Genomic DNA, 14,857 nt, shown 5'->3' on the forward strand with positions numbered 1-14,857 from the left:
TTATTATAAACAATGAAACTTGGTTAGTTTGCTTTTTGGATAAACAAAGCAATGAATATTAAAATGATACATAAAATAAAACATATTAAAACCATTTATACATCAAAATATACTATTTACTCAAAAAGAGCATATTACAATATATATATATATATAAGTCTTTACCTGCAGCAGCTGTAAGAACCGTCCTGACAATGTATTCATAAAGTTTTGCATTATTCTTAAAACGATCTTTGACTCCATCCCATACTATTTCGAGACATACATAATATTGCAGACCATAGGTACAGTAAACTGCCAGAGCAACAAGAATTTTCACAGCCTGTGCAGCACTGAAATTAAATTAAAAAATGTAAATTAATACATCAGATGCCTCCTTATGACCTAAAATTAATTTTCAGACATAGAATTTAGTTATAAATTATTACATTGTAAATTGGTATAAAATACTCACAAAATCAGTCAAAATTGAATTTAAATTAAGTATTGGTATAATAAAGTACATAAGCACATTTCACTAGAAGGGGCAATTTTGATGAGAAGTTTTCCAATATAAAATAAAGTAAAAACTTTTACTTTCATTAAATATATAGTAAACTTTGACTAATCAAACCAGTTCACTAATAAGAAAAGCATTTTGATATTATATTAATAATATTACAGTACATTAACTTAATTGTAACCCCATTTTAGATTTAAACATATGAGTGATGGGAGAACAAATTGGCGTAGTTTCAAATTATGAAAGGAGTAATATATAGTATACATTAATAAATGTGTATAGTATGAGTTCATTAAAGGTTTTAATTAATTATCTCTATTTAGTCATTGTAATTTTAATTATAACTTTGCATTAATTTATTTAATGACTACTAGAATTGAATTCTATGTATAAATTAAATAAATTAAAATACATCATTGTGATATTTTAATTTATTTAATGACTACTAGAATTGAATTCTATGTATAAATTAAATAAATTAAAATACATCATTGTGATATTTTAATTTATTTAATGACTACTGCATTAAAGATAAATCAAGCAGCTAATTCGTTTGTCAAAGGTAAAAGTAATTTTAATAAGTACCCACTTTTTATGTACCCCTCAGGAAAAAATATTTTAGTGTATTCAGGTTTACCTTTTAAGTTACCTTAACCTAAAACAGTTTTTACTGTTATCATTTTACCATTGCCAATTATAAATTAAGAGCTTACAAAAATCATTTAAATTAAATGTAGATGGTGTTTGTACAGAGCGTGGGATATTTCAAAATATATAACATATTTTAAAAAAAACATTTTCATGGACAAATAAAAACAGAAAACACAGAAATTTTAATGACTTCCAAGACTCTGAAATGTGTGACAGCCCTAAATTTTTAAACGTGATGCTGGCCATCACTTTCACTCGTATTCCTTTCAAACAAGTTGGGCATAAAGGAAAAATAACAAATTAGTATTGTTTGAATTAACATTGACAAAATCTTGATATAGTTAATGTACTTATGTTTAGAAAAAAAAATTGTAAGCATTTTATTCTGATTAATCAGCATTATACTTACAAAATGATATCTTAAAATTAATAATTGGGCTGTAATTTATTATTTACCATTGCCAATTATAAATTAGTAATAATTACAATAAAAAACAAGATATTTTACTTGATAAGAGACTCTGGTAAAAGAAACATTAATCCTAAATTATTCGCTGATCTTCTGATACTACAATACTATATAATACTACATGTAGAAAATAAATATTAATCTAAATTACTTACTAATCTTCTGTTGGAAGATTGAGAGTAACACTACCAAGAGTGGCATCTCCATACTTTAAGTAACCGAGGAAGCCAAGGAAGATGTAGATCATTGTTACACCACCCATTCCCTTATTCAGTACACCACAGATTCCAACAAAATGCTGGGGAGTCTTCATGCTATTTTCTAATGGCATAACCTAAATCATATTTCAACCATACTGTAAATAATATGATGCTTATAATTGAAATAATGTGGATGTTATATTTTAACACCAATACTTTTAAAACATTAACAAGAATTTAGCTTGCATATATTGTGAAAGTGACGTTGAAAAAAATTTAAGTTCTTACAAAATGTTTCAGTCTGATATTCAATGTATTATTATGCAGAAAATATATTTTTAAATGGATATTCTATGACTACTTATATATTAAATTTCATCAATAAATCAATTTTGAATATTTAATAGATAAAGATTAAAACATAGTTATCTTTCTATTCAAATAATTTTAGTTCTTAACATCAGGGCACATTTAAAGGCGTTTCCACTGGGTGACTTTGTGAAGGTTCAACCAGAGATTCCAGGAAAAATTTTAAAAACTTAAAATATGATTTCAAGGCTTATTTTAATAGAATTCAAGGCTTATTTTAATAGAATTCAAGCCTTTTACTTTTCCCATTTCCTCACATTATTTTTCAGTAATTAATAAAATTTCTGGCACTACTCAGCCACGAGGGGACAAAGTTTTAGATCTGGGTGACACCAGTGTGACATGTTATTTTACATCATTTATGCTTAGTTTGAAGCTTTTTAATTTATTTCAAGAATTACTTCATAATATTACTCAAATATTTTACTCAATTGCTTGAAACATTTCTTATCAAGAAAATTTTAAACAAAAATTAACTATGCAGTACAATATTGATAGTTGTACTTCTGTAAATCTGCCACATGTGGCAACCTGAAAACCTCCCAATGTCTAAGAAAGAACATTTTGACTGCTTTACTTTGACAAAGTAGGAGAAGTGGGGAAGATAGGGTGTTCTTTCCGATGACTATGTTTGTTCTTTTATTACCATTGAACACCCCCTCTAATGGTTATCTTGTTTTCTAAATATTTAAATATTAAGAAAACAAATTTAGCTTTGCATCATTTCGATCTTAATTTCATATTCTGCAGTGTTTAAATGGGACCCTCAGTAGTCTGAAACATTTGGAAATCCGGTAAGTTGTAGCTTCCATATTATTCAGACTATCAAGATTGGACTGCAGTAGATTTGTCTACTGGTAATATAATATGAATCATGAATCACTAATAAAAGAGAGAAGTAGGAAATATTTTTGATATTATTAAGCAGTATCACTACAATTTTTTTTTTTTTAAATACCTTTTTATTTATTGATAGATATTACAATCTGCCACATAGTTGTGGACAATAGGTAATAGTGATGAATGATCACATTTATACTAAAATAAAATAAAATAAATAAATGAATGAAAAAAAAAAAAGAAAAAATCTCTCTTAAAATATATACAAACAGAAGGATAAACAAAATGAACATAATCAAACTATGTGTATGAAAAAAATATATAAATAAAATAACATAATGATAAAATAATATAATCTCTAGTCACATTTACTATAAGAGTGTACAATATTTACACAATCGACCTGAGGATGCCTGAGCCCACTCGATCCCCCAAATGTGAGGGGTAGAGCAGAGCTCAAAAGATCCCAGCACATTACTCTCGCCGCATCACTGGTAGTGAACCAGTGGAGGCTGAGCAAGAGCGCGAAAGACTACAAAATTAGGAAAAAAAACTTTTCTGTTTCTCTTTTTTTTTTTTTTTTTTTAATTTAATAAAAATACTTTGCATTTAATGATAACTCTTTTGATTTCTAATAAATAACAAGTAGATTAAAAATAACACTCTTACTCTTACAACAGAATAACAACCAAACTGTTATTTTATTTTTTTAAATTTTTCATTTACTTAGTAATATTCTAAATAAAGAATCACTAAGAAGAATAGTTTAAAAATGGAATGAATACTAATTTATAAACAAAATACTTACCACTCCAATAGCTTCCATGGCGAATATGGTTATTGAAAAGAATTGAGGCCAATTCATAAAAGGAGCAACTTGTGGCATTTCCCAAGGAGATCCAAGATCCCAAACAAGATAATAGAAAGTTATTCCTAGTCCAACAGCCATGAATACATTAGCTACCATCGACACAGGAGCAAGGTATTTGAGATTCGGAACCCATGATAGTAAAATCAGGGGAATGAGGAATGCAGCTATGTACACCCTAATATTAAGAGGAGAACCAGTGTGATGCTCTATCACCTGAAAATGAAAAAAAAACAAAAAAAAAACTTGATTTAAATAGTTCTCATAACATTAATCAGGCAGTATCAAGTCTGATATCTTGAAAACTTATAGGTTTGATCAGTTCTGCACAAACTGAAAGTAAAATCAGTTTCTTACAAACGTGGTTATATAAATTATTTTTCTCAAGCCATATAGTATCTGAGATATAGAAGGGAAAAAAATTAGTCGAGTTAAATTAGATACCTAACGCTAACATTTAAAAACTTATTTTTTATAAAACACAATTTCCTAATGTTTTAGAAGCAATACTGAGAATGGTGATTGGTTAGCCATATTTGTTTTAACCATATCTCAGAAATTACATGGTTTAGAAAAAAAAATTTATAAAACCACTTTTTTTATGAAATTAAATGTACATTAAAATTATATAGTACACATTTTACCAAATACAACATTTTTCGAAATATAAGCAAGAAACTAACAAAACATACAATTTTTATACAGTCACTTCTATCCCTCCATCCAAAACCCAATGTACGACCCCATTGAACTTTTATACAGGTAAGGTAACTGGTATTACTAAACAATATAAAAACAGGCTATTTTTTTAAATTTTTGAAAATTAGGATTAGGTATTTAATTTGATCAGCTAATATTTGTATCCTTAACATCTTAGAACTTACATGGTTCTGAAAAAAATATATGGCTACTTTCATAGGAAATTTAATGTAGAAACTTAGGAACTTTAATTTTGTATTGATCATCAAACTCAACAGTTTTTGAGAAATATGCAAACAATTCATAAAGCACATGGGTTTTATGACATACACCTTCAGTTTCTCTCAAACCCGATGTGTTAACTCATGGGAGTTTTATGCACTTAATATTAAACAATATAAAACAGATCACTGGTTTGTTTTTTTAATGTTGGAGTTATATCTCTATTTTGACTGGACTAAAGTAAATATGTATTGCAATTGAAACCATCAATTAATCAGTTGGTTGATGTTCTAGATCTTTATAAATACATTTTTGAATGAATTACACAAAATTTTACAGTTGAGCCATAATTCTTTCGTAGTAGCAATATATTATAACATTACATTTTATTTTTATATATATATTTACCTGTTGGAAATTTTGAGCTATAATAACAGTATAAACACTGCAAGTTCCAAAGTAAGCAGCAAATAAACCTCCAAGAATAGAAATCCTGAAAGGAAACATATTGTCACAAAAAAATCTTTCGTTTTTTATATCCTAGTTACTTAATGAATTTTTGAAACAATATTATTTAATAGAACAAACTAAACAATATATTCTACTAATCTAAATATATTAGTTTCTTGCAAACTGCATATATAGTTCTACAAATTCTTGTTTGTAGTGTATTTGTATCTAGTAAAGATATATTTTTTACTGACTGAATGTTTACTAACATACATTGTTGTAAAATGAGGTAGCTGAGATAATAGCATAAATTAATTTTTAAAAGTACTAGATAGATTGGAAAAAAAGTATAAAGAATAATAAAATATATCCATATAATCTCACACTGTTTATTTTCTTATAACTCCTACATTTTGGAAATTTGTTGTAGAAAATTGGTTTTATTATTTGATTTGTAATTAAAAATAGTTTATTTGTAACCTAAACAATTTGTAAATATAATTATGAATAAAACACCACTGTTGATGGTAAATCTGCTTCAGACCATGGGAAAGCTAGGATATTTCCTTTGTTTAGGCTATCCACTGCCCCTTAGAGCAACAAATACTCTTTGCTATTTTGTTATAAAACCCCGGTTCAAAAATACCATTCCGAACATTCTCAAGGATCTCATTTATTACATCACAGCTCGAACGTTAGTTATCAAAATTTTGTTATCAAAATGTTGCAGGTTGTTCTTTTATCATATTCTGCCTTTGACAAAATTTATCTTAGTCAATAACCTATTACTACAATTTATCACTTTATCAACAATTTTGATAAAACTATTGATAGTGAGAGATAGTAATAGACAGTGCAAACTGAATAGAATTAGAATAAGTGAAAATTGATAATAATAGGTTATTGACTAAAATAAGATAAATTTTGACAAAAGCAGAGTAGCCTGCAACACTTTGATTACAATGTTGGCTGTGCTATTGTAAATAAAATCCTTGAGAATTGCCGGAACGAATGAGTTATAAGAAAATAAAAAAGTGAGACTGTATGGATATTTTTATATCCCAGAAATTAAATTTTATACATACAAAATAAATAAAAAAGGGCAAAGAAGTTATCACATAAACTTATCAAACACATGCCCCCATATGGGGTCTTGATTATGTTTATAATACTCGAAGGATATAGGCCTTATTTATATTACTTCCTATATTTTTTTCTTTATTCTTACTCCACAATTAGAAAAACCATCAGGGCAGATTCAACACCTCACAAAACATTTAGTCTGAGGCAAGGATGCTATTAACTCAGCCCGTACCCAGGGCAATTAATATTTCATGTATTTCATTTTGGCCAATTATATTAATATATGGATTAAGAATAATTATGAAAAAAATATATTAATACTTATAAATAGCATAAATATTTGTAAATTAGGCTACATGGTCAGAATATGATAAAAGTATGTGATATTATTTATGAAAGATATTTAGATATATTAAAGTTTCAATATCGACCAGGAGCCGAGGCACCAGGAATTTAGTCTCTCACTCTTTCTGAAAGCAGGTCTGGTTAGAGACTGCAAACGAAAACATTTTTGTTCTCTCTATCTAACTAATATTTTATCTACTTCTTTTCCTTGCCTGTCAGAGTAAAATATATTAATTATTTTAATATTTGTGTTAACAGTTGGATTGTAATATACCTAGCTAATTTTGAAAATTTTCTACACCATGGAGGTCCATTTGCAAAAGCAACTTCACCTACATCTGCAAAGCTCATTGCTGTTACCCTCGTTCTCTTGTAAAGAACATGTGCACACTTGACCTGTAAAATAAAAAAACAAAACATAAAGTCTGTTAGAAGTAGTTATTATTACTTGTGATAAATTTATTTGATACAAAGAAATGGGGTGTCAGGTGCTAAATTGTTCTGCATTACACCGAGATTGTTGGTAATGACAGGTCTACAAAATTTGCATAAAATATTTAGTATTGAATTGCAGAATTCAGAAACATGAATTATGTTTTTAATGTGTAATTTATGTGAATTTGGTTGATGGTTACAAGAATATATTTGGAGAAATAATTAATTAAAATTAATAAACAAATTAAATCATGGAAATATCAACTAACCAGTGTATATAATAAATTCTATATAATGAATAATTAAAGATCAATAATTTCAATCTAATTTTGGCAATATTATTTTTTTTTCAATGGTATCTCATAAGTTTCAAGGTTTAATGTTTAATAATTGATGTGGCTATTGGTGATGAATCTTTGATCTTTTCATGATAGTAATAAATGCATTAAAGAATAATTAGACAGCATTAATAAATCGTCTAGTACATGATTTAATAAAAACTATATTAGATTTTGAGACTTACCAAAACATATGCACAATGTGTACAAACAAGTGCTACAAGGATGGTGAAAATTATTCCTAAAGCCATTCCAGAATTCTTGAAGGCGACAGGCATAGCTAATATACCAGTTCCTAGGGAAGCTTTCAACAAGTGAGTAAGTGTGTCACAATCCCTGTAAAAACAATAATAATTAACTATTAATTTGTAAATATAACTTTAACATTTTGAACAATTATCATGTCGATTTTCACCTAGAAAAAACATAGTTTCTATACCAAGAAAAATTTTAATGATCTCAGAATAATATAAATTATGAAATAGTTTTATTTATATATTATTACGTTTATTTATATATTTATTACATTTATCTAGTTAGTATCTAGTGATATAACATTTGTGATAAATATTACAGTAGCAATAACTAAGCCCTTGGTATATCCAGCATTCTTGTACTTTACAGCAGAAAAAATAATGAATAAATCAATATTGTTAGTTACAAAATGTAAATTAGTTAATTTCTGTAGAAATTTTACAAAATTCTACTAGTATTATTTGTATACTATTAACAAACATTGCTTAACAAGGCCTTACAATTATTTACCAGAGACAGAGATGAATGTTCAAAGAAAAGTGGAACTATTTATAATATAAATAGATAAGAAAAAATATTTGTTTCTCATACAGATGAAATGACATAATGCTTCTTTATTCTATAGCAAGAACAATTAAACTCTGTTCGTCATTGACTGACCATTACTTTTTAATAGTTTTATTACAGTTAATCATAAATTTGCTAATTCACACTTTTTTAGACATAATGAGAAAATGGAAAAACTTAACTAACCCTTAGGTGGTAAAAATATGCCATTGGTAGTGATACGGTTGGTTACAGAAATATTTCATTGTTATAAATTATCTTCATTCATGTTATACTACCGTATGAATAAATAAATTATATATAGGGAAGTATAACTGCAATTACAATGCATACAAATAAATATAAAAATTTAAACAATCATGACACAAAATTAACTTCTGGGAGAAAGTACACAAAGGTAATTGGGAAAGTACTACTAATTACTATTCAATGTTAGAAGGCCCTTGAGATATCAACTTTTTTTTTCAGACCTCAACTTAGTTAATATGAACTTTCATTTCATTGAAGAAAAAAGTGGGGAATCTCTCTTTCATAAGAAGGCTGTTAAAAAAAATTGTGAATAATTCATGATTTTAAGAATAAATGAAGTTGAAATTTTTTTACTACTTTAAAGTTCCCTTCAAAAGAAATTTCAAATTGCAACAGAGTAAACTAGACATATTTATTATTGCTAAAACCAAGTTCCCTTCAAATAGTTTTAGCAAGAGAAATTCTAATTGTTTAAAAAAAAAATATGTATAGTTTACTCTGTTGCAATTTGAAATTACTTAACTTACATACGTTTTTTTAGTTTTTGCTTCCTATTAAAATATGAGACTTATTTAAAACACAAAATTTTAATTAATTCCTAGCCTATTCATAATTGGGCCAGAGCCCAAATGAACTTTTCTGTTTCACTGAAGGTCTAATATCACTCCTTTAAGATTCCGACATCATATACAGTATGCCTAGTATATTAATATTAACAAGTTTATTTATTGATTGATTCTTATTATTTTAAAATTAACTTACGTAGTTGGGTGCTCAATTTTTCTTTCTTTGAAAGGATCCCATTCTTTCTTTCCATCAGCATTGTTTAAGAATGCTTCAGGATCTCCTCCACTTACGGGTGCTACTGTAACCTTGTACCTGAAAATAAATAAATTGTTTTTTTGATGAACCAAGCGCGTTGAAAAAAAAATGACACACAAATTAAACAGAGATATTTAATCAGAATGGGTGTTCAATTATTAGTTCATAAATGATATGAGATATACAAGCAATAATAACAAATTTGGATTACTATTGTAGAATAAAGTTCTTTAAAAAAGAGAGTTATAAATGGGAAGGAAATTTACAGTGAAAATAAAATGTGCACCAAGATTAACAAAGAAAAATTTAAAAAGTAACAGTAAACATTTTTTTTTTTAATTTAAGTTTTTCTTTATAAGCTCATAAATGGCCAGTGAAAAGAAGCCACCTACCATTATTAATGCATGGCAAAGTATCTGTAACAGAATACAAATAACGAGAACATTTCTGGTCATCGGCCAAAGACACAAATTTAGATTACCAAGAGAATTTGAAAATAGGCAATATACTTCCAACAGAAAATGAAATACACTATCAGATATTTAAAATATGTCACCACAATGTAGATATTGAGACTCCACATTAATTTAAGTTTAATTATCTTCTAATTTCTATAAAATAATTATCTTCCAAGACAGAGATAGCTATAGAATGCTGTCCAATTCTCTAAAACAGCCAGTTGAATAAGAACTGCTGAGAAGGTGTAACCATGCACGGCTGCACAGAAAATAACAGATTGCACTGGGAGTTAAAAAAGTATTTTTCAGCAACGAAAGAAAGAGGTAGCTGGTGTTAATTTGGCATGTTTATCAATGAGCACTTTAAATACAAGAATAATTTATTTCTGTAAGCATAGAACCAAAACAACTTAAACATTCTGGTTACATCAGGATAACGTTGAAAATAGCTTCTGAAGAAAGAGAACAATATACAGGAAAAGACTAATTCTATTTTAAATTAATAGTTATTCAAAAAAATGTCAGTTTGAAAGAGTACTCACTTTGCTGCACTTCCATCTTTCATGTTGGATCCATCTTTAGGAAGAAATGTTTCCAACTCTGTCATGCTCTGTACCCCATTTGAAGTCTGGAAAAAAAAAATCATAATTATTATGAGCTTTTAAAAGTTTTAAATAACAATGGTAAGTATAAAAAAAATCATGTTAATTAGGAACAGAAGTTTTCATTAACATAGGGGTTTAACAGTCAAAGAGTTTTTAGAAATAATTAAAGAAATTAAATATAATTCTTAAAAATAGTTTTTTCTCGAACAAAAAACAATACAACAGAATGTTGAATTTGAAAGCCGTAAGAAGCTCATTTGAAGAATTGGTTCATTTAAATATATTTAATATTGAAGAATCAGAAAAAAATGCATAACTTAGAAATAAATTTAATATATTCATTGTAGCTAAATATTCCACTATACTTATCACCACTAAAATTTATAATAATGAACAATTAATGAAATTCTGACTTAAAAAACTTTGTATATGATAATGATTTTAAGATTATTAATTGAAGCTTGTTTTTAACTTTTGTTGGTGTGTTTCAATAGTAAATATCAGAAATATTTTCAAAATATCAAATGAGCATTTCGATATTAAATCAATAAATTAAGACATGAATTTTATAAATACAAACAAGAACAACTCCAGCAACACCATTTGGATCCAATTGGAGATCTTTAAAGAGAAAGTCAACCAGAATGAGGTACTACAAAAGAAAAAATATACAAATAAAGTTATTGAATCAGTAAAATATTAAATTATTTGACTGGAAACGGAATGAAAGAAAAACCTCTTTCTTCATCCTGGCGACAACCTCAAAACACTAGAAAGCTCAAGACACAAACTATATAAAATGACTGGTCCTTTCTCTTCCATGGTTATCTCTTGCCCAAATGAGCTGTCCTTTGGACTAAAGTAGAATTTCATACTATTCAATGATAACAAAAAGAACCTAATCAACAGTAATTAATGTTATCTCAAAAATTGTTATTATTTGTTTTATACTTGAAAATATCAAATTTTGAGATAACATTATTATTATTTTTTTCAATCTCAGGCTTCCAGTTTTTTTAGGCTACATTACTAATAATTAAGATATAAATCATTCGTTGAGTTGTTACATAGTTAAAACTAAATAATTTAGTTCAATAAACAAATATGGCATACTAAAACCTAACTAACAAAGCTGCCATGTGCGTATCAATTTTTCTCGAGTCAAAAAATATTATTATTTATGTTTATAGTTCACAGAGTAAGGTTGTGTTAGGAAGTTTTTAAAAAAAGTATAAACAAGAAACGGAAACTGAAGATTTTTATTACAGTTTCATAGTCAAAGGAAAATATGTTTTCATATTTTACATTGCTTTAAACATAGAAAATTGTGCAGTGGATATAGGAAGAGGAGTTATAGATTATAGTAGAAGATAAAAATTAAAAAAAAAAAAGCAAAGTGAAAAAACAAAAATAAAAGTGTTTATTCCAAAACTTGCTATGATAAATGTTTAAAATAAGAGATAAGTAACAATGTAGGTAAATAAGAGAGTTCAAGGAAACAGAAAAAAAACAACTGGCTTATGAATAATATCTTAATTTGAATAAGTAAACATAGTTAATAACTTTTACTATCATACTTAGTGTCTGATAATAATTTAAAAAATTAAAATAAAACATATATTACAGAATATAAAAAAATTTTTTTGAAGGAATTTGATTTTTTTTTTTTTTAATTCTTTTACAAAAATCCATGTATGAAAATTATAATTCAAAAGTATAACGTTCATTTATACTGAATTATATTATAAAAATTTGCTAGATGAAAACATTTAGCTCAGTTCTAAAAAAAATCATGATATTGTAATTCATAAGATTTTCTATACTAACAAAGAAACTACTAACCATAACGTTTAGAAATTACAGAAGAAAAGTTTTATCATGAGACATGATTTGATGTTAAATTCTGATTTTTGATATATAATAATTATGAGATTAATAGAAACAAAAAAAAAAGGATAATCACTATCATTTTTAATTTAAATTTATCAAATTACTTTTGAATCGATATATTTGAAAATAAAAACTACTAGACATAGTTTGACGGTTTGATAATATAAATTATATTTTAATTTAATTCGAACTGAATAAACGACGGAAGAAATAAGGCGTGGCATATCAATTTTGAAATATTTCATTATTATAATTTAAAAAAGTAAAGCTTTAATAGTTCTGCAGTTTGAATATACAACGGCTTACAAGGCAGGAATCAATATTTTAACTTTTAATTTATTATTTGGAAAATAATTAATTATGAAGAATTAATACGTGATAATATTTATAAACAATATTACATCGAGCTCTAAGATCATTCGATGAAACTGATATGTTTATATAAATACTGCTGTGAACACTAAACTATGAATTTTGATTACAAAGCATACATAAATATGAGATAAGGCTGCAATATCAGTGTACCAGGGGCTTTCGTCAGTGTCCACCCAACTATAACCAGATCTCGCCAAGAAATTTAAGACAGATTTGACTGGATTTAATTATTTCAAATAAGGTAAGTTGAATTAGTATTTTCAATTATTTGACATTAGAAATTTTCGTGAAATTAATTAATTATTAAATTAACGATTGTATGATTGCGACATAAATTAGACAGCTGTAAAAAAGCGGTTTTGCAAAAAATAGATAGAGGTTATAAAGTGATAATGATATTATAGAGGATATTGTTGTACCCAGGACAATAAAGTACTTCAGTGTTCTTTTTATAGCCATTTTTTTTAAATCTAGCAACGGAAAGAGCATCTACTGATAGAACCATTCTTTCAACCCTCTATGTATATTTTGAGAGTTAAATTATGAAATAGTTGAGGAAAAAAATTAATTTATAATTATTAATAAATGATCAATAGTTGCACGTATAAGTACGATATTATAATATATCATTGATCACGTCTTAGTGTAACTTGGGTCATTAAAATCTAGCATCTATATATAAGCTATATAAATCGGTAATAAGTACTGATAAGTAAAGGAAAATCAACCTATATCTACATATGTTAGTGTTTCATTGTTTCATTACAAAAATAAAAAGGTTGTAAGGTGAATTTGTATACAAATACATAAGAAGCATACGACATTCATATGATAATATTAATTAAAACTATAAATTAGGCATGTTAATTAAATTGTACCAAAAATGAGTTAACTGAATCATTTAACGTAAAAGTTAGAAAAGCTTTCTTAAAGCCACATTGGTATATTAACTCTAGTCGATAGGCTTATTGTACCGGGGTAGCACATATCTTCTGTCACATCAAATTTTTCTTCGGATTATTTCTTATATTTTCTACCATTTCGAATTCTATATTATATAATTTAATCTAGTATTGAATATTATGTTGATCTTTGGAAATTACTTTTTCTAATCTAGTGCACTCTTGGTCCACTCCTTTTGCTAAATACTACCAAAACAGACACTACTTCCTTACATTGATTTCTTCATCCTTTTCATTTATGCTCATGATCAGCCAGACTACGTATACTTTTATGCCTATGATTGGTAATCAATGTTACAGGATTTCGAACCAAGGAACTAAGTGGTGCGTTTTTCTCAACAAAACCTCCTCACTCAATATTCCAGATAATGTTTAAAATGGACAAATTAAATACCGTGAGGAATGATTCAGGTGGAACATAATTTAAAAAAAAGTTGCCAACTGGTAAAAAAATATACAGCAAAATCAAAAGTTGTTACTTTTAGAGCTAAAAAAAATCGATTTAACCCGAAAAAAAACGTCTTATTGACAACCACTTTTCCGGTTGCGTGCACCATACTCTGCGAAGTTAGGCTGAGAGTTCTATCACAAAAATAACGGTTCCTATAAAAAAAACTAATTATTTTTAAAATCTAAAAAAAAAAATGGTACAGAAGAACTAATAAAATAAATAGTTTACAAAAAATTACACAAGTATATCATTCATATACTAGTGAATTATACCTAAATCAACAATACTGGTTCAATAATTAAATAGATTACAAAGTTGGTGCCTTACCACGACATAACTCTGAATTGTTTTATACATTTTTGACAAAATTAAATGTTTAGTTAAAAAAAAAAAAAAACTCTTCCAAATTTGATCTGTTAAATAATTTCGTCACCATAACAGAAAGTTGTTGGTGTATCGTTTTGAGTTTGTTATTCTTGTGTATTGTTTTGAGTTTCTTGTTCTAGTGAATCGTTTTGAAGTTTTATTTTTTTTTTTTTTTTAAGTATTTATGTTTAGCTTCAACTGAACTCACCGCAGGATAAGTGCATGTTTTATTTGTTAAATAAACAAACGATTAGGTTTATAAATGTATTTCTAAACAAAATCATTTTATTAAACATGAAGAAATTAGTGTTATTCGTTCTGGAGTTCTGTTTTTCTAACAGTATGATATAAACCTGTATTATTGAACTAACACAAGGTTTTTATAC

The 14,857-nt window shown here is 26.9% G+C and overlaps 1 protein-coding gene across 9 annotated transcripts in view; it reads right to left on the reverse strand.

Moving 5' to 3' along the window:
• The window catches only part of path (pathetic), a 196,672-nt gene that overhangs the window by 10,737 nt on the left and 171,078 nt on the right, over window positions 1–14,857 (reverse strand). For 8 of the 9 annotated variants that reach the window (XM_067051323.1, XM_067051325.1, XM_067051324.1 and 5 more), the window contains 8 exons: window positions 10,365–10,450; window positions 9,305–9,421; window positions 7,657–7,807; window positions 6,973–7,094; window positions 5,229–5,313; window positions 3,840–4,115; window positions 1,778–1,956; window positions 166–332 (listed from right to left, as the gene is read on the reverse strand). In XM_067051323.1, the coding sequence (XP_066907424.1) occupies window positions 166–332; window positions 1,778–1,956; window positions 3,840–4,115; window positions 5,229–5,313; window positions 6,973–7,094; window positions 7,657–7,807; window positions 9,305–9,421; window positions 10,365–10,450 (1,183 nt within the window). Of the gene's footprint in view, window positions 1–165; window positions 333–1,777; window positions 1,957–3,839; window positions 4,116–5,228; window positions 5,314–6,972; window positions 7,095–7,656; window positions 7,808–9,304; window positions 9,422–10,364; window positions 10,451–11,007; window positions 11,080–11,163; window positions 11,191–14,857 lie in introns of those variants that run through there. The other variant, XM_067051320.1, reaches the window with a different exon arrangement.

Source organism: Halyomorpha halys, unplaced genomic scaffold (genome assembly GCF_000696795.3).
Source record: "Halyomorpha halys isolate HHAL.00 unplaced genomic scaffold, Hhal_1.1 Scaffold469.1, whole genome shotgun sequence".
In the NCBI taxonomy this organism is placed as follows: Eukaryota; Metazoa; Arthropoda; class Insecta; order Hemiptera; family Pentatomidae; genus Halyomorpha; species Halyomorpha halys.